This window comes from Mya arenaria, chromosome 11, assembly GCF_026914265.1.
Source record: "Mya arenaria isolate MELC-2E11 chromosome 11, ASM2691426v1".
Lineage (NCBI taxonomy): Eukaryota > Metazoa > Mollusca > Bivalvia > Myida > Myidae > Mya > Mya arenaria.
In genome coordinates, this window is record NC_069132.1 from 53974522 (window position 1) to 53998909 (window position 24388).

General features: G+C 39.0%; 2 protein-coding genes across 3 annotated transcripts in view; one reads left to right on the plus strand and one right to left on the minus strand.

Moving 5' to 3' along the window:
• Positions 1–6924: 6924 nt before the first annotated feature.
• LOC128208620 (uncharacterized) lies at positions 6925–16652 on the minus strand. Its single transcript, XM_052912169.1, has 10 exons — positions 16439–16652; positions 15818–15955; positions 12826–12873; positions 12445–12644; positions 11500–11589; positions 10765–11149; positions 9890–10054; positions 8237–8359; positions 7320–7437; positions 6925–7204 (listed from the first exon to the last, which is right to left on the minus strand). Exons 1-10 carry the CDS (start codon positions 16650–16652, stop codon positions 6925–6927), a joined length of 1761 nt encoding a protein of 586 aa, XP_052768129.1.
• A 582-nt stretch (positions 16653–17234) lies between these two features.
• Positions 17235–24388, plus strand: part of LOC128207917 (signal-induced proliferation-associated 1-like protein 2) — a 58615-nt gene continuing 51461 nt past the window's right edge. For both annotated transcript variants that reach the window (XM_052911108.1, XM_052911109.1), the window contains exon 1: positions 17235–17310. The gene's annotated coding sequence lies outside the window, so the exon portion shown is untranslated. The remainder of the gene's footprint in view (positions 17311–24388) is intronic.

The following is a 24388-nucleotide window of genomic DNA, read 5'->3' on the forward strand; positions in this document are numbered from 1 at the left end:
CCAGTTGGCAACGTTATTTCATGCGCCCATTTCCATTCGAGTTACGTGTAGGCACAACGCCCTCAGGTGGCAACGTTATTTCATGCACCTATTTCCATTGGAGATACATGTAGGCAGAATGCTCCAAGTTGGCAACGTTATCTCATGCGCCCATTTCCATTGGAGATACGTGTAGGCAGAATGGCCCCAGTTGGCAACGTTATCTCATGCGCCCATTTCCATTGGAGATACATGTAGGCAGAATGGCCCCAGTTGGCAACGTTATCTCATGCGCCCATTTCCATTGGAGATACATGTAGGCAGAAAGCCCCCAGTTGGCAACGTTATCTCATGCGCCCATTTCCATTGGAGATACATGTAGGCAGAATGGCCCCAGTTGGCAACGTTATCTCATGCGCCCATTTCCATTGGAGATACATGTAGGCAGAAAGCCCCCAGTTGGCAACGTTATCTCATGCGCCCATTTCCATTGGAGATACATGTAGGCAGAATGGCCCCAGTTGGCAACGTTATTTCATGCACCTATTTCCATTCGAGTTACGTGTAGGCACAACGCCCTCAGGTGGCAACGTTATTTCATGCACCTATTTCCATTGGAGATACATGTAGGCAGAATGCTCCAAGTTGGCAACGTTATCTCATGCGCCCATTTCCATTGGAGATACGTGTAGGCAGAATGGCCCCAGTTGGCAACGTTATCTCATGCGCCCATTTCCATTGGAGATACATGTAGGCAGAATGGCCCCAGTTGGCAACGTTATCTCATGCGCCCATTTCCATTGGAGATACATGTAGGCAGAAAGCCCCCAGTTGGCAACGTTATCTCATGCGCCCATTTCCATTGGAGATACATGTAGGCAGAATGGCCCCAGTTGGCAACGTTATCTCATGCGCCCATTTCCATTGGAGATACATGTAGGCAGAAAGCCCCCAGTTGGCAACGTTATCTCATGCGCCCATTTCCATTGGAGATACATGTAGGCAGAATGGCCCCAGTTGGCAACGTTATTTCATGCACCTATTTCCATTGGAGATACATGTAGGCAGAAAGCCCCCAGTTGGCAACGTTATCTCATGCACCCATTTCAATTCAGGGTAGGCAGAATGACACCATTTGGCAGTGTTATATCATGCACCCATTTCCATTGGGGTTAAGCAGAATGACACCATTTGGCAGTGTTATTTCATGCACCCATTTCCAGTGGGGGTAGGCAGAATGACACCATTTGGCTGTGTTATTTCAAGCACTCATTTCGATAAGAGATAGGCAGAATGACACCATTTGGCAGTGTTATTTCAAGCACCCATTTCCATTGGGGGTAGGCAGAATGACACCATTTGGCAGTGTTATTTCAAGCACCCATTTCCATTGGGGGTAGGCAGAATGACACCATTTGGAGTGTTATTTCAAGCACCCATTTCCATTGGGGGTAGGCAGAATGACACCATTTGGCAGTGTTATTTCAAGCACTCATTTTTATTAGAGATAGGCTGAATGCACCATTTTGGCAGTTTTACTACTACTTTTTTATGTTCCCATTTCCATTGATGAACAGATAGCATTTAATTGGTGAAATGATAGTATTCCCCCATTTTGTATTTTATTTCATAACCCATTTCCATTGAAGAATAGACACAGAATCGAGCGTGTTGCGTATAATACAGTTGAAACCCATGTCCATTTAAGAATAGGCCCAATGACACTATTCGACAGATTTATTCCACGCACTCATTTCCATTTAAGAACAGACAGAATGACTACAACTGGCAATGTTATTTCATGCACATATTTCCGTTGGCTAGTAGATAGAATTCCCTCATTTGGTGATATTTTATGAACATATGTCCTTGGAAAACAGAAAGAATGTCTCCTGTTGGTAGTGTTATTTTATGCACCCTTCACTGCAGAACAGATAGATTGCCCTCACTTTGCAGTGTTATGTCGTGCACCCGATTGGCAGTGTTATTGCATGTACCCATGTCCATTTCAGAACAGATAGAATGATCTCGTTTGGCAGTACATTTGCATTATTTCATGCTCACATTTCCATGGAATTACAGATAGAATGCTCCTAGTTAGCAGTGGAGATTCATGCTCTCATTTCCATGGAATTACAGATAGAATGCTCCTAGTTTTACCCCCACAAACGAAGTTTGAGGGGGTATATAGGAGTGAGCTTGTCGGTCGGTCGGTCGGTCGGTCTGTCTGTCGGTCGGTCGGTCGGTCTGTCGGTTTTCATGGTTTCCGGACGATAACTCATGAAAGGCTAGACAGATTTGATTTTTTTTTGGTACACAGGTGTAACATCAGACGATACAGGTCAAGTTCGATATTGGGGCTGGTGGGGCCAAGGTCAAGGTCACTGTAACTAAAAATAGAAAAACGGTTTCCGGACGATAACTCATGAAAGGCTTGACAGATTTGAACAATTTTTGGTACACAGGAGTAACATCAGAAGATACAGGTCAAGTTCGATATTGGGGCTGGTGGGGCCAAGGTCAAGGTCACTGTTACTAAAAAAAGAAAAACGGTTTCCGGACGATAACTCATGAAAGGCTAGACAGATTTGAACAATTTTTGGTACACAGGTGTAACATCCGAAGATACAGATCAAGTTAGTGAGCTTGTCGGTCGGTCGGTCGGTCGGTCGGTTTTCATGGTTTCCGGACGATAACTCATGAAAGGCTTGACAGATTTGAAAAAAATTTGGTACACAGGTGTAAAATCAGAAGATACAGGTCAAGTTCGCTATTGGGGCTGGTGGGGCCAAGGTCAAGGTCACTGTTACTAAAAATAGAAAAACGGTTTCCGGACGATAACTCATGAAAGGCTTGACAGATTTGAAAAAAAATTGGTACACAGGTGTAACATCAGAAGATACAGGTCAAGTTCGATATTGGGGCTGGTGGGGCCAAGGTCAAGGTCACTGTTACTAAAAAAAGAAAAACGGTTCCCGGACGATAACTCATGAAAGGCTAGACGGATTTGAACAATTTTTGGTACACAGGTGTAACATCAGAAGATACAGATCAAGTTCGATATTGGGGGCTGGTGGGGTCAAGGTCACTGTTACTAAAAATAGAAAAATGGTTTCCGGACGATAACTCATGAAAGGCTTGACAGATTTGAAAATTTTTGGTACACAGGTGTAACATCAGAAGATACAGGTCAAGTTCGATAGATCCTTCAAAAACTAAATGAGCAAATATTTACCTTAAAAGTAATTGACACTTGGAAAGATGAACAAACAAAACAAATCCAGCATGCTTCATTTGAACCAGATGCCAGTGGAATACCAGCAGAACTTAAGTGTGGCATATTTGCCACAGTAGTGCTTACTACAAATATTGACGTGTCAGATGGACTTGTTAATTCGGCTATAGGAACAGTCCCGGGATTTATTCCCAGGTGGATAAGGATGCATTCAAGACCAAATATGTACTTGTAAAATTTGATGATGATCGTGTTGGAAGAAAAGCTCGTGAATGCTCTAGATGTCTTATTCCAGAAGAGATCAGCTAGAGCATCAGCTAGTTTTTCTTGTCAGCAGTGTAACTTCTAAATTACTCAACAGATTTAAATAAAACAATACATGCATGATAAAAGAAGATGCAGTGTGCAGTAACCTTGGAGTTATGGCCTCTTTTCAAAGGAATGGTTTGCCATTCCTGTGTCCAGGCGGCATTTGGGGGTATTCGTCACTCCTGTGACAGCTCTAGTTAGCGGTGGAGATTCATGCTCACATTTCCATGGAATTACAGACAGAATGCTCCTAGTTTGCAGTGGAGATTCATGCACTCATTTACATTAACGAACATATAGAATGCCATGACCATGCTATTTTATGCACAAATTAGGCTAACAAGTAAAATGATCTCAGTTGATAGTGATCTTTTAAGAACCTAATATGTCCATAGGAGCACAGCTATAAATCCCTCGTTTGGCAGTTTTATTCCATGCACCTAGTTCTACTGAGAAACAAACAGATTGCCCCAATTAGCAAAGTTTGGCGTACATCCATTTCTAATGTAGAACAGATATAATTCCTTAATTTGGCAGTGTTATTTCGTGCACTTATTTCCATTAAAGAACATACAGAATACCCACACTTGGCAGTGTTATTTCATGCAATCATTTCCATTAAAGAACATACAAAATACCCACACTTGGCAGTGTTATTTCATGCAATCATTTCCATTAAAGAACATATAGAATGTCCTCACTTGGCAGTTTTATTTCATGCACCCATTTCCATTAAAGAACATACAGAATTCCCACACTTGGCATTTTTATTTCATGCACTCATTTCCATTAAAGAACATATAGAATGTCCACACTTGACGGTGTTATTTCATGCACTCATTTCCATTAAAGAACATACAGAATTCCCACACCTGACAGTGTTATTTCATGCACTCATTTCCATTAAAGAACATACAGAATTCCCACACTTGGCAATGCTATTTCATGCACTCATTTCCATTAAAGAACATAAAGAACGCCCACACTTTGCATTGTTATTTTATTCACGCATATTCGTAAGCTAAAAGGTAAAGTGCTCTCATTCGATAGTGATTTTAATGAACCTTTGTCCATTGAAGCACAGCTGCCTCATTTGGCAGTTTTATTCCATGCACCTAGTACTACTGGAGAACAGATAAATTGCCCCAAATTAGCATAGTTATGTCGTGCATCCAATTCTGTTGTAGAACAGATTTAATTAAAAAAATTGGCAGTGTTATTTCATGGACTCATTTGCATTAAAGAACATACGGAATTAGCACACTTGGCAATGTTATTTCATGCACTCATTTTCAATAAGAACATACAGAATTCCCACACTTGGCATTGTTATTTCATGTACTCATTTCCGTTAAAGAACATACAGAATTCCCACACCTGGCAGTGTTATTTCATGTACTCATTTCCATTAAAGAACATACAGAATGTCCACACTTGGCAGTGTTATTTCATGGACTCATTTCCATTTAAGAACATACAGAATTCCCACACTTGGCAATGCTATTTCATGCACTTATTTCCATTAAAGACCATATAGAATGTTCACACTTGGCAGTTTTATTTCATGCAATCATTTCCATTAAAGACCATATAGAATGTCCACTCTTGGCAGTGTTATTTTATGCACTCATTTCCATTAAAGAATAATAGATATGTCTTACGTTGCAAATGTCGGTTAAGGTGTCAGTCTCCAGGCAGTGGTTTTGATGTGTTTCATTTCATTTTTCGCTGGAATGGAGAACTCAACTGACGTTGTTGCAGTTTCTAAGTTGTTAATTTCATTTTATCAAGGTTTGCCTGCGCCCATTGACTGCATTATGGCTTGATCCCGGTATCACGATTTAAATTGTGTTTTAATGCCATAAGTAGTGATGAAACGATTTAATTATTGAGTACAAATCGATAAATCATAGCTGGCAATGCTATATCGGCGACATTCGATAGTGGTTGTTCAAAATCGATGTCGCTAATGTTACTTCCGATAGCTACGTACTTTTTGTTTAGTGGTACAAGTCGAGTAAATGTTTTCTTTGTGGTAGATTTCATTTTAACAAGGGAGGCCACTATCTTACACAAATGTGGTGAATGTGAACCTTTTTGCTTACAAACTCCGCCAAAATTACGAATTGTTTTAATTGTTTATATATTTACAAAACCTTCTTCAATAACCTGTCTCTTTGATGTAGTGGGTCCGGTCTTATTACCTGCAAATACCGGGGATCCCGGCACGATGCATTTTGTTTTTGAAACCATTTTTGGTATCCTTTGTAACTAACTAATTTTACAGTGGAAGTTTTATGAAATTAAGATATTCTCATGAATAGGTTATTGAATTTTAAGCTGGTTCACAAATATTTAATATGCTTTTACATGGATAAAATGTCAAGATAACTTACTTGATGCAGTGTGCATCCATTTTGTAATTGATGTGCAATTATGAAGTATGTGCCGTGTTGTTATGTTTTTTTTCGTTAAGTTATCAATGACCGAAAAGGTTATGGAAATTTACTAACTGTTGCAAACAGCATGACAATAGCATCACACGTACTGACTCCAGGTTTAACCATTTAAATGATCATGATGATATTATGTATAAAGACTGTATTCCTTACCGATATTATGAACTTTCGATTATTGTCCGATAGTAAATCGAAATGCTTGGTCCGATTCGATTCGATTATCGATAGCAAATGGAGTCCGATTTTCAAACACTAGCCATAAGTGACATGAGATAGAAATGACAGCAATTCGCAGTCAAATTCTGACATTAAAATACTTAAAGAAACAGAGTGAGTTTCAAGAGATCCGGATGCGATACTCTAGCTCTTTGCGAAGAGACCTCTTTGTTTTCTAAAGCACCGATACACGGTATACAACTTTCCTGGGTTGAACCAGTACTGAGTACACTTTTTTCCCAGTACCACCCTTTAAATGGCGAGCGCTAGGCTAGGAAGCTACTGGTACCGTAATTTAACGCATGTCGGTGTAACGCGACAGGGATTCAACCTTCTACCTTCCACAACCGAAGCGAACGCTATACGACTGAGGTATCGGGTGGTCGTTGCAGTATCTAGTAAGTTGATATAAGGCTTGACCAAAATTCCTAAGATGGAATTGCAGTCAAATCCTCATTTCCAGCCAGAGAAAGGCACATTGCATCAGCGAAAAATTTCATCATGCTCATATTCATCATGTTTATAAACATTCTTGATGTGCGGTTAGCGCACTCGCTTCTTACCAAGGCATCTCGAGCTTGGTTGGTTGTCATAAAGCCAATCTAGAGGGTTTTCTCAGTACACTCCGGTTTCATTTACAACAGAAGACACCACTCTCGGGCAACATCATGCACACGGCAGCGACATTTGCTTCTATATATTTATTTGTAATCGGCAAACATCAATCTATCCAACAATAATGCCAGTAGATATGTTTTTCTCGTAGTAACAGAAATATATTTTGGAGTAGGTTCCCCCACAGTTATGGCCATCGCAATATGTCATTCCTGGTGTGTCTCCACCGATGCCACTATGTACATTCTGCGTTTGGTCCTCGTCGTCCCATTGTATGTATTCAACCAACGAGTGCATGCCATTCACTTCTTGACATCCATTTCCATTCGGGAACAGATAAAATGGCTTATCAGTCGGCAGGGTGATGGCGTTGTATGACCTGCCGTCAGACCTAGACGAATATTGATATTGATTGAATGATTTTGAAATGCAGTCAACCGTATAACACAAATAAAAGATATGTTCACATTCTTTTACCAGAAAGTATTCTTACACTACAACATTACCGACAACAAAAGTTGAGCCGTGTATCGCTGCCATACGTCCCGTCGGGCATAACTCCGCCGTGAGCATTACCATTGTCTGTGTCATCATCGTCAAATTGAACATAACCTTCTGTGAAATCTGTGGACAGGAGTTATATCATTCACCCCCGTTTGACTCGAAGACGCTCATATTTTGAATCATTTGTTACTGAGTGGAATTCGTAAATCACAAATAGACTACCAGTTTTATATATTTAACTGGTAACACGAATCTAAGTTAACCAGTTACTTATGCTTTTCATGCTGTACACTACAAGGTTATCTAGTTATGGTCAGCGAGTTCTACTAAATAAGTCACAAAATAACTTGTTAACTATTCAAAAAAAAAATCAAAGTCAAAAAAGTAAGTAAAAATATCAAAGGGCAATAACTCTAAAAATACAATATGAAAATAATGCTTCTTATGCACAACAGGTCAACGTGTGTATAAAGTTTAAAATCAAAACCTTAAAAACATATTGAGCTATGGAGAAAAAATTACTTGTTTCAGTAAAAAATAAGCAAACATATAATAAAAGGGCGATAACTCTAAGAATACCAAACCGAAATAATATTTCTTTTGCTCAACACCTCTCCTTAACACAGGCAATATGTGTATAAAGTTTGATGTTCATTCGGAGCGATGTGATGTCAAAACATCAAAATATAAAGAGTTATGGAATAAAGTTATCTTGTTCCGATGTCTTAGACCAGAAGAAAAGAGCGACGGACGGGACAATGGGATTCCTATATAGCCCCCACTACCAAGTGGTTGGGGTATACTTAAGTTTGAGGAAACAATAATGGTGCAAACATAAATTATGTAAGCGATTGCATTCAAAATCACAACCTCAAACATGAGTATTAACTACATGCAAGCTACATAAAGGCAACTTTACCAGTCGGGCAGTTTCCATGTTTTAGCACACAATAGTCTCCTTGTGGCCAAGCAAGTGAAAATTCGTCCGAAGCGTCTGGCTTTACGCAAAAATGGAAGTTGTATTCTGTTTTCGTTAAAGACCCTGGGAAAAATACAAAAACATATATTCATATGTATAGCACATATGAAGTGTTACAATTCAACAATACTTACAGTCCTAAACTGTTGCCATAGATACAATGAAAACATAATTTAGGTTTATATTTATTGTTCCATTACAAGCACATTTAGCCTTAGAAAATTCATATTCAATATTTACGCGTATAAACGCGACAAGGGTTAAAAGTACCAGTCATTGTTTTCTATATCTGAACCGTAAACAATTTTCTTATATTTGGACGGACTTTTGTGCTTTAGAGGGTATGGCATGGCAAACGTTGCAATATTCTATGTCAATATATATTCAATAATAAATATATACAAACGAAAAACAAACTTTTTCTTCAATAATGGCAATATATTTAGTCAATAAAGATATTTATGGACTGAATCCTAAACAATAAAATTGTTCAAAAAAGTATTCATTGGCTCAAAAAAGAAGAACATTAAAATGAATATGATACATGATCAAGTCACTGTGTTTTTGGCGCTGCCATATTGTTTGCTGGAGCCAATCAAAACTGATGTTATACGATGTAGATAATATCCCATGTTGCCGATAACCCAATATACGTATTTTAACCACATACGTAAATATTTTTACATGCAATGTATTTGTTAACTTCATAAAAGAAATATTATTATGAATAAAGATATTTCTTATAGAACAGCAGTTCATAATTATTTTTATAATGAACAAATAGTTTTTAGTCCATAACAATCTATATTGTAATTATTTAAAAAAAAACTTTGTTTTTCGTCGCATATATTTTTTATTGAATTATTATAATTGTCATAATGTCTCGCAACGTTGGACATGTCATAGAAGGGTTATAGAAGGGTCGCTCTTCTAAAATATATTTCAATTTAGCGTATACTCCTACAGAAATGTCCACCTATGCGTTGCACGCAAACCCCGACCGACATTAGCCTTCGTGGACATGTATCGTAACATTTCACGAGGCGTTCTTTTCAATTTTGCTGATAACCACACAACATAAATACATGAACATTTAAAGTGTTTCCTTGACAATACTTTTCATTTTGTAAATGCCACAGCTACAGTAGATGTGGTGCGGCGACACCAGGTTCCTCGGCACAGCTTACAAGCTAAAATAAAGTGTCAAACGTGGCTGAACATTTGCACGGCATTTAGCATTTTGCCATTGTGACATTTGAATTCAATAGCCCTGGGCCAGTATTCAATATTGAACTTATCCTTATCCTTAGACATGCCTCAGTGATTCCATTCAGCCTATTGGTCAGCTAAATATACAGGCCAATCAAAACACTTAGTTTCTAATCTTAAATTTAAGTTCAATCTAAGTTGCTTATTGAATACGGCCCCAGGGCCAGTATTCAATATTGAACTTATCCTTATCCTTAGACATGCCTCAGTGATTCCATTCAGCCTATTGGTCAGCTAAATATACAGGCCAATCAAAACACTTAGTTTCTAATCTTAAATTTAAGTTCAATCTAAGTTGCTTATTGAATACGGCCCCAGACTCACCATCAAGATGCGTTGCGTTCCACTCGTTATTTGGCGACTGTCTTTCTGGAGTCTGCTTAAGCCAACCTTCCAGCCAGCGACTAGCGGAGGTGGGACAACCGGTCCGAGGCTTCATTAAGGCGAACGTTCCTTGAGGCCAGACGACTGGGATTGCGAATTTCTCGTCTGAAAGTTTTGATATTTAATGAGTTGTTGAATCTGTTATTCTCGAGTAAAAACTTATATGAGTAAGACTTAAATATTTTACCATTCCCACAATCGTGGCCAATCCTTTGAGAGAGTGTGGGGCTGCAACAGATTGCTATATATAATTTCGGTGTGAAGATAACGAGTGCTACAAGCATCGCTCGCTTTGTTTCTTGGGTTTTTACTGTATGAACGCAGTAGGGCACAAGAGCAAATTTCATGAAGCGCGCTATCGCTTCTTGGCTGATTGTTTGCTCATGTCGCTTGAACTATTGCGTTCATACTGCATAAATGGAAGAAAAAATCCGATCAATACCTATATTTACATTTAAAATAATTATTCATTACGATTTAAAAACAGCAGGAAGTTCTGTTATTGAGTTTTTGTTCTTATAGAAATGTTAACGATAACATACGTTGGTATAAAGTAAAAGCCGATATTTGTAACGTCGGACATCATTGGTTAAAAGACGGTCTACTTATCTAATCTGGGCGCAATATTAAAAATAAAACACCTTGCGTGTTGTACAATATGAACATCAACTTTACTCTATACAAAGGAATAGGTGATTATTTAAAAAAATATTAATTGTTATTCTAGTCACAAGTAAACAGCTACATGTATGGTTAATGATATATGATAAGTATTTACATGTATATTCTGTAATAAAAATGTTGATTATGAGTACATCCTTGCTGCATACCTACAGGCTGAGATGCATTCTTCATAATTCCGTAATTCGTTAACGCTTGAACTAAATTTTGCCGTCGCTGTTCTAGCATCTGGGAATTTATGCTTTGACAAGCGTCTAAGTAAGAGAGCTCGTTTGCGTCTACACCAAAGTTACTTTGATCCAAAAGCACGTCAATTGACATTAAGCTTAAACCAATCGGCTCAATTGAAGTCGTCGTTGTCCCAACTATGTCGGTGGAAATCCCAGTGTAAAGGGTGGATGTTGGGGACGAGACAAACCCCAGCGGAAATTCTGAACGTAATTTCAATGAGGCGGTGTCCACGACATATGACGTTTGGGACGTATACATCGGCCCTCCAACAGTGACGTCATGCGGAGACTAAAATAAAGTATACAGGGGCGGGTACAGTATGTTTGCGTTAAAGGGGGAATGCTTTAGGGCTGCCCAAATTTAAATGTGCGCCCCTACCTCTGAATTGAATTATTTGTTTGTTTTTAGTGTTGAATTAACTAGTCAATTTGCTTTCTTTTAGTCTGAAATGGTGTTTTTACTAAAGCGCAGTTTAAGGGATACTATATACGAAACATCTCCCTTAACCCGCGAATATAGCCTAGGATTAAATAAGTTGAAACCCTTAACCATAAAACCCAACACCAAACGTTTTGTATCAATGACGTTGTGTACGTAAATCCTTGTTAACGTCATTAAATAAGTTTACAGAAACTAACCGTGGACATGACTTTTTTGACGTAATCCGTTCGAGGTACAATCGTCCGTTCCGTCTTGCGTGTGCCTAACGTCACTCCCGTCACAACGTGCTTGATGAACGAGAGAATAGCGTCGATATATCACAGAGCAATAAAATATCATTCGGAATTCCCCGGCCATTTTTATCAAAACGTTGTGTTCGATAAAAATGGCCGAGGAGTTCCGAATGCATGAAATACATGCAATCGAATGTATTAAGATAGTCGTTTACAAAATATCGGTTAAACGACCTACATGCAGATTGCTTTTAATCAGTGGATTACTTTTAGTATGGCGTACTCTCTTTGGAACAACAATGGCTGTCTGTGTATACCACGTGATAAATTACGTCATAAACGCGTCGTAGGGCAATATTTTGCTTCAAATGTAGACTTTAAACAAAGATAAATTTACTAATTATTCATCATTTGAAATTAAACAGCTCATTCAACGCCGCTAAAATAGCACAACCTAGAGTTTGATCGAGAATTTAGATTATTCGAAGCAAAATGTTGCCCATTCGGAACTCCTCGGCCATTTTTTTTAAAACAACCTCGGATGTATGCCGGTTCGTAATTTTTTGAATTATATCATTAATTAAATGTAGTGTTTAAGCTTGTATTTATTGATCTAAGTTTAAATTGATTGCCAGTGACGTGTTTTATTGGACACATAATTAAGACTCCCGATTATTTTAAGTCATTCAGTTTAACTGCTAACTTAAATTACTACGCGACCTACTTGCAGCGGACTGAAACATAACGATTTCTTAGTATGTAAACCGTCCATATACATCCGAGGTTGTTTTCGATAAAAATGGCCGAGAAGCTCCGAATGAATGTTACCTTCCGAAATAGCATTTAAGACGTAATTTATCACTTGGTATACACACACCGAATTATTATCTTTAAACACTACTTCCTAACCGTTCCCCAAGTGTCGATAAACTGCTCATAGTTGCTGGCGATGTACTTCACCGGAAGACCACAAACGGCGGAAATGAATTCATCGGTGAGGTCGGAGTGTACGAACTGTTGGTAACGCATAGACCCGTGCACGCACGTACTCGTGGAGTCTTGTAACACGTAGTGAATGGCATCCGTTTCACGTGCCACCGCGTCATATGCTGTAATTAGTTTAGAAAAAAATATTTTAAATGTATTACAAACACAACGATCTATTCGAAACACGTTTGTATCTGGCATCAATATGATTTGTAAAAAGAAGCGTATTTAAAACGAAGTATTAAGACAGAGAAAAAAAACAATGTTTAATTTTTAGAATACACATAAAAAATGAATTCATACCTGTACTTTTTGTGAAAGCAAGATCCGATACTCCAGATATTTGTCGTCCTGCAATATAGTAAATAACAGACATTTATAAAGTCGTTCAATACAACGCAATTGCAATATTATTATTATTATGAACTTTGAAAGTTACAAAATTGTCCTCTTTTTCCCGCATACTCAGATTGCCGTGCGCCGTTCCTTTACCAACATAACTTTGTGTGGTGAATCATGTGCACTCTGAAAGCCGTGCGCCGTTCCTTTACCAACATGACTTTGTGTGGTGAATCATGTGCACTCTGAAAGCCGTGCGCCGTTCCTTTACCGACATGACTTTGTGTGGTGAATCATGTGCACTCTGAAAGCCGTGCGCCGTTCCTTTACCGACATGACTTTGTGTGGTGAATCATGTGCACTCTGAAAGCCGTGCGCCGTTCCTTTACCGACATGACTTTGTGTGGTGAATCATGTGCACTCTGAAAGCCGTGCGCCGTTCCTTTACCGACATGACTTTGTGTGGTGAATCATGTGCACTCTGAAAGCCGTGCGCCGTTCCTTTACCGACATGACTTTGTGTGGTGAATCATGTGCACTCTGAAAGCCGTGCGCCGTTCCTTTACCGACATGACTTTGTGTGGTGAATCATGTGCACTCTGAAAGCCGTGCGCCGTTCCTTTACCAACATGACTGTGTGTGGTGAATCATGTGCACTCTGAAAGCCGTGCGCCGTTCCTTTACCAACATGACTTTGTGTGGTGAATCATGTGCACTCTGAAAGCCGTGCGCCGTTCCTTTACCAACATGACTTTGTGTGGTGAATCATGTGCACTCTGAAAGCCGTGCGCCGTTCCTTTACCAACATGACTTTGTGTGGTGAATCATGTGCACTCTGAAAGCCGTGCGCCGTTCCTTTACCAACATGACTGTGTGTGGTGAATCATGTGCACTCTGAAAGCCGTGCGCCGTTCCTTTGCTGTCGACATTTTCATTTATATTGCACAATCTGATTACCGCAAATTGTTACTTTGAGTTATGAATCACAATCTGAAAGATGCGTCTCGTCGATTGTTTGCCATTGGCACTTTAAACTTATGCATCAAACCCTGAAAGAAGCGCGTCGCGTCGATTCTTAGCTATCATCACTTTGATGTATGCATCACTATCTGGAAGAAGCGCGTCGCGTCGATTCTTTGCCATCGGTACTTTGATTTATGCATCACACGCTGAAGTAAACGCGTCTATTTTTGTCGCGTCGTTCCATTGTCATCGGCACTTACATTTAAACATCACACTCTGAAAGAAACGCGTTGCGTCATTCCATTGTCATCGACACTTTGATTTATTCATCACACTCTGAAAGAAACGCGTTGCGTCATTCCATTGTCATCGGCACTTTGGTTTATGCATCGCACGCTGAAAGAAACGCGTTGCGTCATTCCATTGCCATCGGCACTTTTATTCATGCATCAGACTCAGAAGGAAGCGCGTTGCGTCGTTCCATTGTCATTGGCACCTTGATTCATGCATCAGACTCCGAAGAAAGTGCGTCGCGTCGTTCCATTGTCATCGGCACTTTTATCCATGCATCACACGTTGAAAGGAGCGCGTCGCGTCATTTCTTTGCCATCGGCACTTTGGTTCATGCATCAAACGCTGAAAGAAACGCGTTGCGTCATTCCATTGCCATCGGCACTTTGGTTTATGCATCACACGCTGAAAGAAACGCGTCGCGTCATTCCATTGTCATCGGTACTTTGATTCATGCATCAGACTCTGAAGGAAACGCGTTGTGTCGTTCCATTGTCATCGGCACTTTGATTCATGCATCAGACTCCGAAGAAAGTGCGTCGCGTCGATTCCTTGCGATAGGCACTTTGGTTAAAGCATCACACCCTGAAAGAAGCGCATCGCGTCGTTCCTTTGTAATCGGTACTTTGATTTATGCATCACACTCTGAAACGAGCGCGTCGCTTCGTTCCTTTGTCATAGGTACTTTGATTTATGCATCACACTTTGAAACGAGTGCGTCGCTTCGTTCCGTTGCCATATCACACGCTGAAAGAAACGCGTCGCGTCATTCCATTGTCATCGGCACTTTGATTTATGCATCGCACGCTGAAGGAAACGCGGCGCGTCATTTCTTTGCCATCGACACTTTGATTCATGCATCAGACTCTGAAGGAAACGCGTTGCGTAATTCCATTGTCATCGGCACTTTGATTCATGCATCAGACTCTGAAGGAAGTGCGTGGCATCGTTACATTGTCATCGGCACTTACATTTATACATCACACTCTGAAAGAAATGCGTCGCGTCATTTCTTTGTCATCGGTACTTTGATTTATGCATCAGACTCTGAAACGAGCGCGTCGCGTCGTTCCTTTGCGATAGGCACTTTGGTTTGAGCTACACTTTCTGATAAAAGCGCGTCCATTGTTTTGTCATTTGCACCTCCAATGCATGCATTACACTCTGAAAGAAGCGCGTCGTATCCATTCTTTGAGATAGGCACTCTGGTTAAAGCATCACACCCTGAAAGAAGCGCATCGCTTCGTTTCTTTGCCGTCGGTACTTTGATTTATGCATCACACTCTGAAACGAGCGCGTCGCTTCGTTCCTTTGCCATCGGCACTGTGATTTATGCATTACACTCTGAAACGAGCGCGTCGCTTCGTTCTTTTGCCTTCGGCACTTTGATTCATGCATCACACTCTGAAACGACCGCGTCACTTCGTTCCTTTGCCATCGGCACTTTGATTCATGCATCACACTCTGAAACGAGCGCGTCGCTTCGTTTCTTTGCCATCGACACTTTGATTCATGCATCACACTCTGAAACGAGCGCGTCGCGTCGTTCCTTTGCCTTCGACACTTTGAGTCATGCATCACACTCTGAAATAAGCTAGTGAGTAGAACTTATTACGGTTTAGTATATTGGTGAATTTGATTGGCAACACGCACACAGTGCCGTGTAATTTAAGAAAAATATTTTAACTTGCGATAATTATACCATTATATGTTATTCTTGATGCGAGTTTCGTTTGATAGGATTTTGGACTGAATATGATGTCGTCTGCTTTCGTAGTCTGGCAGTTCTCATGGCTCTCGTATATGACATTAACAGGAAGTTTCGCGGAGTCCTCGCAATCTGAAACATGAATAATATCAGGATAAAGATAATATTCAATGAGAAAAGGCTTCCCTACACTGATCAATCTGGAATTCGGACATTAAGTGGATTTTTATTCGAATTAAATTAAGGCAGGACGAACCGTTGATGCCACGAATACCAACTGAATTATAGCGGCTTTGGCGTCAAAGGGGGCTTCTGTGATCGAGGTGGGGTTGGGATGGGACGCAACTTTATCAATGCATTCTTCCTAAAGATTAGGAAACAAAGGAATTAAAAGTAGGTATGGAGGTTGGGGGACTTTCCCATCCACAGCCAGAAGAAAGGGCTGTTTTACTTCGAACTGTAACTTTATCTCACTCATTTTTATTTCTCAGATATTGATTGTCAAGAATAAAATCACTTGGACCATGATCCTTTGTTGTTGTGGGATAGGAGTATGGTTACCCAGCGTGGCGAGCTAATTAAGCGGGGAAATATTACAAGTTTGCAAGCAACTACCAAGACGAAGAATGTGTCTAGTGGCCAGCAGCCCCGGGTCATCACCACCGCTCCGCCAGCCTCCGCCGTCCGTGTTTCCGTACAGCAGGTTGTAGCCAAGGCCAAGGTCCGCCAGCGCCGCGGGAGCTGCCCGTTGACTTACCCCGGAAGTGCCCCGCGAAAACAGGAAAACGATCGCACAGAACACTGAAACGGCTGTGCTTGTAAAGTACATCGTCAGAAAATGGAGGCGAAAATCGACTGGCATGTGTAATGAAAAAAGTGCATGCAAACCTTTTAACATATTTAACAAAGCTTAGTCCATTCTATGAAAGACTCAATTTAAGAAATGATAAGACATTTCATTACATAATATATATGACTGCGATAACGCTCCCAAGTGATGCTATAATGTTTTTAAGATTAAATCTAAATATATATTAAAATGATGTCGTTTCGCGTTTACAGCTACTGATAAAACTCTTTGATGAATGAATGAATGAATGAATGAATGAATGAATGAACGCACGAACGAACGAACGAACGAACGAACGAATGAACACGAACGAATGAATGGAATGAATGAATGAATGGAAGGGCGATAGGGCCCCCGAACGAACAAAGGGGGGGGGGTGCGGACGGATTTTGGGCTACAAATATAATTATGTGGTGGTCTAGTTAGTGTTTAGTGTAAAATTAGTTTAAGGGAAACAACTCAACTATGTTCAGAACAAAATTTTCTATGAAATTGTCTCCCATAAAAATAGTTTCCGAAAGGTGGCAGGGTGAGAAAAATGACGTCATGGTGAGTCACGTGGTTTATACTTCTTCCTGTCTATGAAAACAAACATTGAGCGATAGTTGGAATTTACAAGTGATATTCTTTACTCTGGGTAAATAATTTGATAAGTTACTTCGATGATGCATTGCAAAATATTTCAATTTTTGTAGCGTTTTTTCAAGCTTAGGGTTTGCGAACTTTTGATTGCACACCTTTAAATTTCAGGTGTGCTAAGTTCACGTGTTAAATTGGTGGGTGGGGTAAAGAACTTATTTCAGTAAATAATGTACATGTACGCGGCATGCACAAACGGATTGTGTTGGTGCCCAAATTATTGATGTGTTATCAGCGAGACACCTATTATATAACAGTGCTGTAGTTGTATTTGAATGTCATTGGAAAAAATGAACTTCTACTTTGACTTCAATGTTGTCCTTATTTTAAAGCTTTATAGTGCAAGCTTCATATATTCCACTTCCTAAGTTCTTATAAATATAATGCTTCTTCAGGGAACTTATGACAATTCCATAACCAAACTTGACAACCTCATTTCTGAGATCCGACATGCTTGTCTTTGAAATAAGTATCACTTTATAACCAACCCCTTTATCTACCTTGTGTCTTCTAGGGAAATGTTCAGCCCTTTAGGCTAGTTGATCCCTTTAGATTACTTCTATGCAAATTTCCACTCTGATCTGATTTTTTTATCAATTAAAATATTGAATTCACTCCGGTCTGATTGTTTATGACATCTATTTTGTGTTACTGATAAAACTTACGGACTTATTTACCTTGTTAAAAGTGCACATATAGAGCTATAATGCACCAGTCAATTGTAACCACGGCCCCCAAGGTCCATGGAATAGCGCCCCAGGGACCCTAGATAAAGCCCATTCCCCACTATTTTTTGATGCGGTGAATACAAAACCACCGCATACACCCGGCACTGCAGGGCCACATGGAAGGTTAAAACACGGCCCATTTCCCCAGCTATCCCCGGTATACCCCGGGACCGGGGGGGGGTGTGGGGGTGCATTTGACTTGTGCATAATAGAGTCATGGAAGCCATGACTAACGATTATTATTCCATTATTGTAATTGCCAAATGGTTACAGACTCTTTGTTAGTGTCTAAGAATTGTTATACGTTAGTGTTTTAGCTAGGTTTTAAAAAAGTACAGGTTGCTGCCGAAGAGGGACAGGGTTCCCTGGGAGAAAAGTGCATATTGTATCAGGCTGTTCATTTAAATGCTTTGAATTTGACAGGTTTGTTAGGAAGTGTGTTTAATTTAAGTGGTGCAAGGTTTCAACTGCCAAAATATGTAGAGTTTGTGTGTATTTATAATAATATTTTAGCTAATCAAATTAAATGAAAAATTTGACCGTCATGTAATTCTTTGAAGGCTGAAGAATGTTCTGAGTTGGGTTTTGGATAAAGGCAGCCAATGAATTAAACTTTTTGGAAGAACAAGTCTGAATCCTTTCGCTTGCCCTCAAAAACTTTCAACGAGCTAAAATTTGAGCAAGCCTGGAAGGCATTTTACCAGTCCTTGCAATTTATATTTTGATGACAAACTGTACATTTTTCATTATTACAAGTTTAGGGTTTTAGCTCAAATTATTGAAGGGTGCTGCACCTTGTTTTTTCTTGGTAACACCCTTCTGTCTTTATATAATGAAGTGCTTATTAAGGCTGTCAAATATTTGATAAAAACTGATTCTCTGTAATCTGAAGATTATAAATACATACAAATTTAATGGTTTGGCAGTTGAAACCTAGTATTTCTTCATTTAACACAATTGCTCACATTTTTGTCACAATAAATAATTTGTATTTAATTATATTATATTATTATTCGCAGTCTGATGTGCTTTTTTTTCTCCCTTACCACCCAGTACATCTTCTGCAGCACCATTGTGCTTTATAATATTCGTCTATACCCTTATTTTTATGCCCCCTTTTGAAAAAAGTGGGGTATATTGTTTTGCACATGTCGGTCGGTCGGTCGGTCGGTCGGTCGGTCGGTCGGTCGGTCTGTCTGTCTGTCGGTCGGTCGGAATACCAAATGGTTTCCGATCAATAACTTGAGAACGCTTTGACCGAGGGACCTCATACTTGGTATGTGTATTGGTCATCACCAGCAGATGAACCCTATTGATTTTGAGGTCAGTGGGTCAAAGGTCAAGGTCAGTGTGACCTTTACATGAAAAACGGTTTAACCAAATGGTTTCCGATCAATAACTTGAGAACGCTTTGACCGAGGGACCTCATACTTGGTATGTGTATTGGTCATCACCAGCAGATGAACCCTATTGATTTTGAGGTCAGTGGGTCAAAGGTCAAGGTCAGTGTGACCTTTACATGAAAAACGGTTTCCGATCAATAACTTGAGAACGCTTTGACCCAGGAACCTCATACTTGGTAGGTGTATTGGTCATGACCAGCAGATGAACCCTATTGATTTTGAGGTCAGTGGGTCAAAGGTCAAGGTCAGTGTGACCTTTACATGAAAAACGGTTTCCGATCAATAACTTGAGAACGCTTTGACCCAGGGACCTCATACTAGGTAGGCTTATTGGTCATGACCAGCAGATGAACCCTATTGATTTTGAGGTCAGTGGGTCAAAGGTCAAGGTCAGTGTGACCTTAACATGAAAAACGGTTTCCGATCAATAACTTGAGAACGCTTTGACCCAGGGACCTCATACTAGGTAGGCTTATTGGTCATGACCAGCAGATGAACCCTATTGATTTTGAGGTCAGTGGGTCAAAGGTCAAGGTCAGTGTGACTGTAAGCTGAAAAAAGGTTTTCTGATTGTCCATATTTTTTTTATTTTCATATGCTATGTACAGTACTTTAATGATTTATTTTCCATCATGTTTCTTGCGACCTGTATTTCAAATATTTTCGAATCAAATAATTTCACAGGACGCGGGAGTGTACAAATTTGCTCAATTTATTGGTAGATCAATAAATAAAACATCAACATACTGTGACATTAAATACCTTTGAGTTCAGGCGATCAATGAATGTCATTGTGATCCACAATATTTCTTGTATAAATGTTTGTTGTGTTCCGCTACAATAGAGATTGACTTGAAGTGAAAAATTTTACCTCAGCTTTAACCACTGACCTGGATTTATGAATTCCGATTTATTATTAGTCATACCCACCATTTATTAAACAGATAAAGTACTATTGGTCGAAATTAACACAAGCCCTGCACTGGTAAAATGTCTTCTGGGCTTGCTAAAATTCTGAATTTTATATAGCAGGGCTTGTTAAAAAAGTTGATGCTATTGCTTAAATAGTATAAAAATTTGGGCTTGTTCATTCAAAAGTCTAATTTCAATGACTGAAGTATGGACAGTGTTGTTTCACGTCTGTCATGGTTTGTTACTTAAAAATAACATGACTGCTCTTTGAATTAATAAAGCTAATTGTGTTAAAGTACACCTTACATTTGTATGTAAAATGGGGTAGTAAACTGACATTGAAGTACATTTTATGGTTTTTGTACTTCTCTATGTTGTATGACACATAATAAAACTGTATTTATTTGACAATATGACAAATATTTATCAGTCAATCCTTAAAGGGGTTCGCTCATGTTTTTGTAAAATGCACTTTTTTGTATGCCCAAATAAAGTATGACAAATCATTAGGAGGGCTTTTAAAACTAAGAAACTGACCGCCGGAACTCTTTAACAAATGTTGATAATTTATATGTTTAAATATTGTTTTTGAGGTCTACGATTTTGAATAACATTAAAGGCCCGGTCACACCGCCCGAACTTTGTTGGAGCGTTCCTTGAGAGGGGGCCGAATTTCGACAACGCTCGTCACCGCGCACAAAATGGGAAAAAATAAAAAACACGGGCGTTGCCTTAGTGGTGCACCGCTGAAGCCGGCGTTGCAATAGGGTTGGCTTAACGGTAGCGAGCGTTGGTTTAGCGGTGACGCGAAACGTTGATAGAGCGGCGTTCTGCGCATGCGGGCGTTGGCTCGGCGGGGATTAAAGTTGGTTTAGCGGCATACCGCTTTTGACTACGGAGCTGAACGATCCTTTGATAAAAGTTCTGATAGATTTTTGATAGAAGTCGATAGTTGAAGTTGCAATCTGAGGAGGTTCTGATTCTGCTGCTGGACTAGTGCACCAATCATAGCAAGTCTCTCAGCATCCATGGTAGTACAGTTTTACTGTAACTTTGAGCAAATTTGATGTAAATGAGGTCTGCACTCAACGGCAGCTCGATTCCAAATGGGCTCCTGGTCCATTTCTCCCCGTATTTATAGCCAAATTCTGGTCCCGTAGCAACGCCAAACCAAAGTTCATCACCGCAATGGATCGCTGCTTTAACGCCTGACACCGTTCCAGCAATCCCGTGTCCGCTCGTAAAACGCTTACAACCACTCCACCAAAGTTTGTGCAACGTTTAATTACCGCCCGGGCAAAGCTGGCGGAGCAGCGGTGGTCCAGCGTTCAAGATTTCTGCGTTGGTCTAGCGGACCCAAGCGTCCACGAACTTGCGTCTAGCGGTGCCAAACTTTGACTGGGCGTTTTTGGAGCGGTGGTGAACTTTGCCGGAGCGGAAAATTGCCCGCTCCTCACCGCTCGCAATATTTTGTGCAGCTCAAAACTTTCGGAGCGGTAGGAGGGACCATAAGCGGTGACCGAGCGTATACGGCGTTGCCTTAACGGGGGCCAACTTCCGGTGAACGGTAACGAGCGGTGATGATTTTTTTTTCACCGCTCCAGGAACGCTCCAGCAAAGTTCTTGCGGTGTGACCAGGCCTTTAAACTAGTAATGTGATTCAACAAACTGGTCTCAAAGGTTAAGTTATCCTTATGTTTGGGTATTTTTCCTTGTTGTATGAGATTTTGTAAGCAGTTTTCTAATTTTTCCTTCACTGACATTTTACCTGCTTGGGTTCCCACCCCCATTAAAAGCAGAATATTCTTGTATACTTGAGTGACACTCTTATTAAAAATCAATACATAAACATGTATAATAAACATAACATCTAAGTGATCAGGGCTTCCATTAAGAATTTTAACTGGAAATATGAAGTTTATCGTGATAATGTAACATTTATGCTTGTTCCAATATGCATTTTCTCTCTTTTTTTCTTCTTTTTTTTTGATATAAACATATTCTTTACAAATGCACAATTTGTCATATTGTGTTATCTTTCTGCTTGCAAATGTATATCTGATCATATCATTAGTATATCTTCACATGTACTTATCATGACATCTTTCTTTTCATTTATTTTGTTAACACATGCATTTATATATTTATATGTTAATTAATATATGTATCTTGATCAGAGGAAATAAAGAGCATATATGCCTCTCAAACTCTAAGAATTTTCACTTTAGTCCAACTTTATACTTAAAATATTCAATAATTTGTAAGTTCAACTTGAATATTTCACAAAATTGTACTTGTAAAAGAATATTTTACTTCAAGACTTTTTAAAAATGTGGCCAGCTTTGACACCAGATTTTATTATTCTGAATTTCCAATCCTTCACTTTTGGAAGTTTTCTCCAAAATAGTGGAAGTTTTTGTACTTTCAAGCATACAATTTTGGAAGTTTTGACACACTTTAATGGAGTACCGTAATATACTTCAAAACATCTGTTAACAGAAGCTCAGTGTCATACACCTTCAACTTCTTACTTAATAATTAATGCATTAAATTTTATGGAAAATATTTATTACTGATAACAAGATTGTAACAGTGTTTTTAATATCTTAAAACGCACATATAATAAATGATTGGTGAGTGCTAAAAGATATACTGTGATTTACTTTAGTCTCATGAGATAGAAATACCATGTTTTCTGCACCTTACTTTCAAATTATACTTGGTATCCTTTATAAGTACCATTGTTTCGACAATTATTGAACCTTTTCGGAATATCAAAACAATTGTAATAATTGTGGTTTATCTTATTTGGGAGTAAGAGTGCATTTAAACATATTTTTGCTGCAATTTTGGCATCAAAGAGTATAAAAGTTATATTTTAAGTGTCAGGTTACTATTTACATGTAGATGCATAACCGGGGTTTGGGGGGAATGGTGCGAAAACATGAGTGAGTCCCTTTAAAAACTGTTAAACTACACTATCATGACATTGTGTTCATGCACCTTGATTTTGGCCTGACTTATACATGTAATATGTTGTATAAAAAAACACCTATATTACTTGCACATAAAATATTTCGGATATGAGTTCTGAACTATATAACTTCAGAACATGATGATATCATAATGTTGTGTTTTTACTGAGAGAAGTTAGTTCCTGGTTTATGAATCAACAGGTATCCCTGCTGGAGATATATTATAAACAGGTGATTTATCTCCACCGCATCTTCACAGATAACTGAAGCAATAACATGGCTCATCTGTCCCATGATAGAAGATTTGGGTTCATTTTTATCGATTTTAGCTTCTTCTTTTCTGAAAATGTGTATTATGTTCATGGTGATACAAATTGGTTTACAAACATTTAAGAAGTCCCTAATATCACCCCCCAAAAAACTAATTAAGTCATATCTTATACCATAGTATGTTTTAAAATCATGCTTGTTTTTATACTTTTTGAAAAAAGGAATTTTTTTTTGGCATAGAATGTGTTGATGTGTTGATAAAAAGATTTTGTCAATATTTCAAAGAAAACTTGTTCTAGAACAAAATGAATATTTGAAAATTGTTAAAAAAAATAATGAATTGTACTCATTTTTGGAATTTTGACCAAAGGCATTAATCAACATATTATATGTCAGAATTCCAATAAAAGATGTAAAAACATACAATATCTTATTTTTAATGCTATGGCCAACCAAAAAATATGGTTTGGTTAGGGTTACATCCTTGTCAAAAATAGCTAGGGTAGGTAGGCTTTTTACTTATTTTTTTACTATTAGACTAACTCTTTTGGGGTCAAGCAGTTATAATTGTATGTGAAGTCAGGAAAGAAGATTGCATGGATTTTTCTATGAAGTCATCTTTTTGAGTTAATGGAGATAAAAATTTTTTTATATACATGTACCACAATTCCAAATGCAATAATGATACAGAATCCTAAGCTTTGAGGGCTCTGTCTTTGAACTGACACCATTAACTAATTAACAAATGAGCATGCCTTACAAGGGTTCAGTTTCAAAGTGATTACTGG

Excerpts from the sequence above, each read along its gene's own strand:
- LOC128208620 (XM_052912169.1), bottom strand. The coding sequence starts at position 16,652 with ATGTACTTTACAAGCACAGCCGTTTCAGTGTTCTGTGCGATCGTTTTC. Across the intron at positions 15,956-16,438 it reads TAGACACATTCTTCGTCTTG|ATTGCGAGGACTCCGCGAAA; the intron begins GTAGTTGCTTGC and ends TTCATGTTTCAG. Across the intron at positions 12,874-15,817 it reads ATCAAGAATAACATATAATG|GACGACAAATATCTGGAGTA; the intron begins GTATAATTATCG and ends ACTATATTGCAG.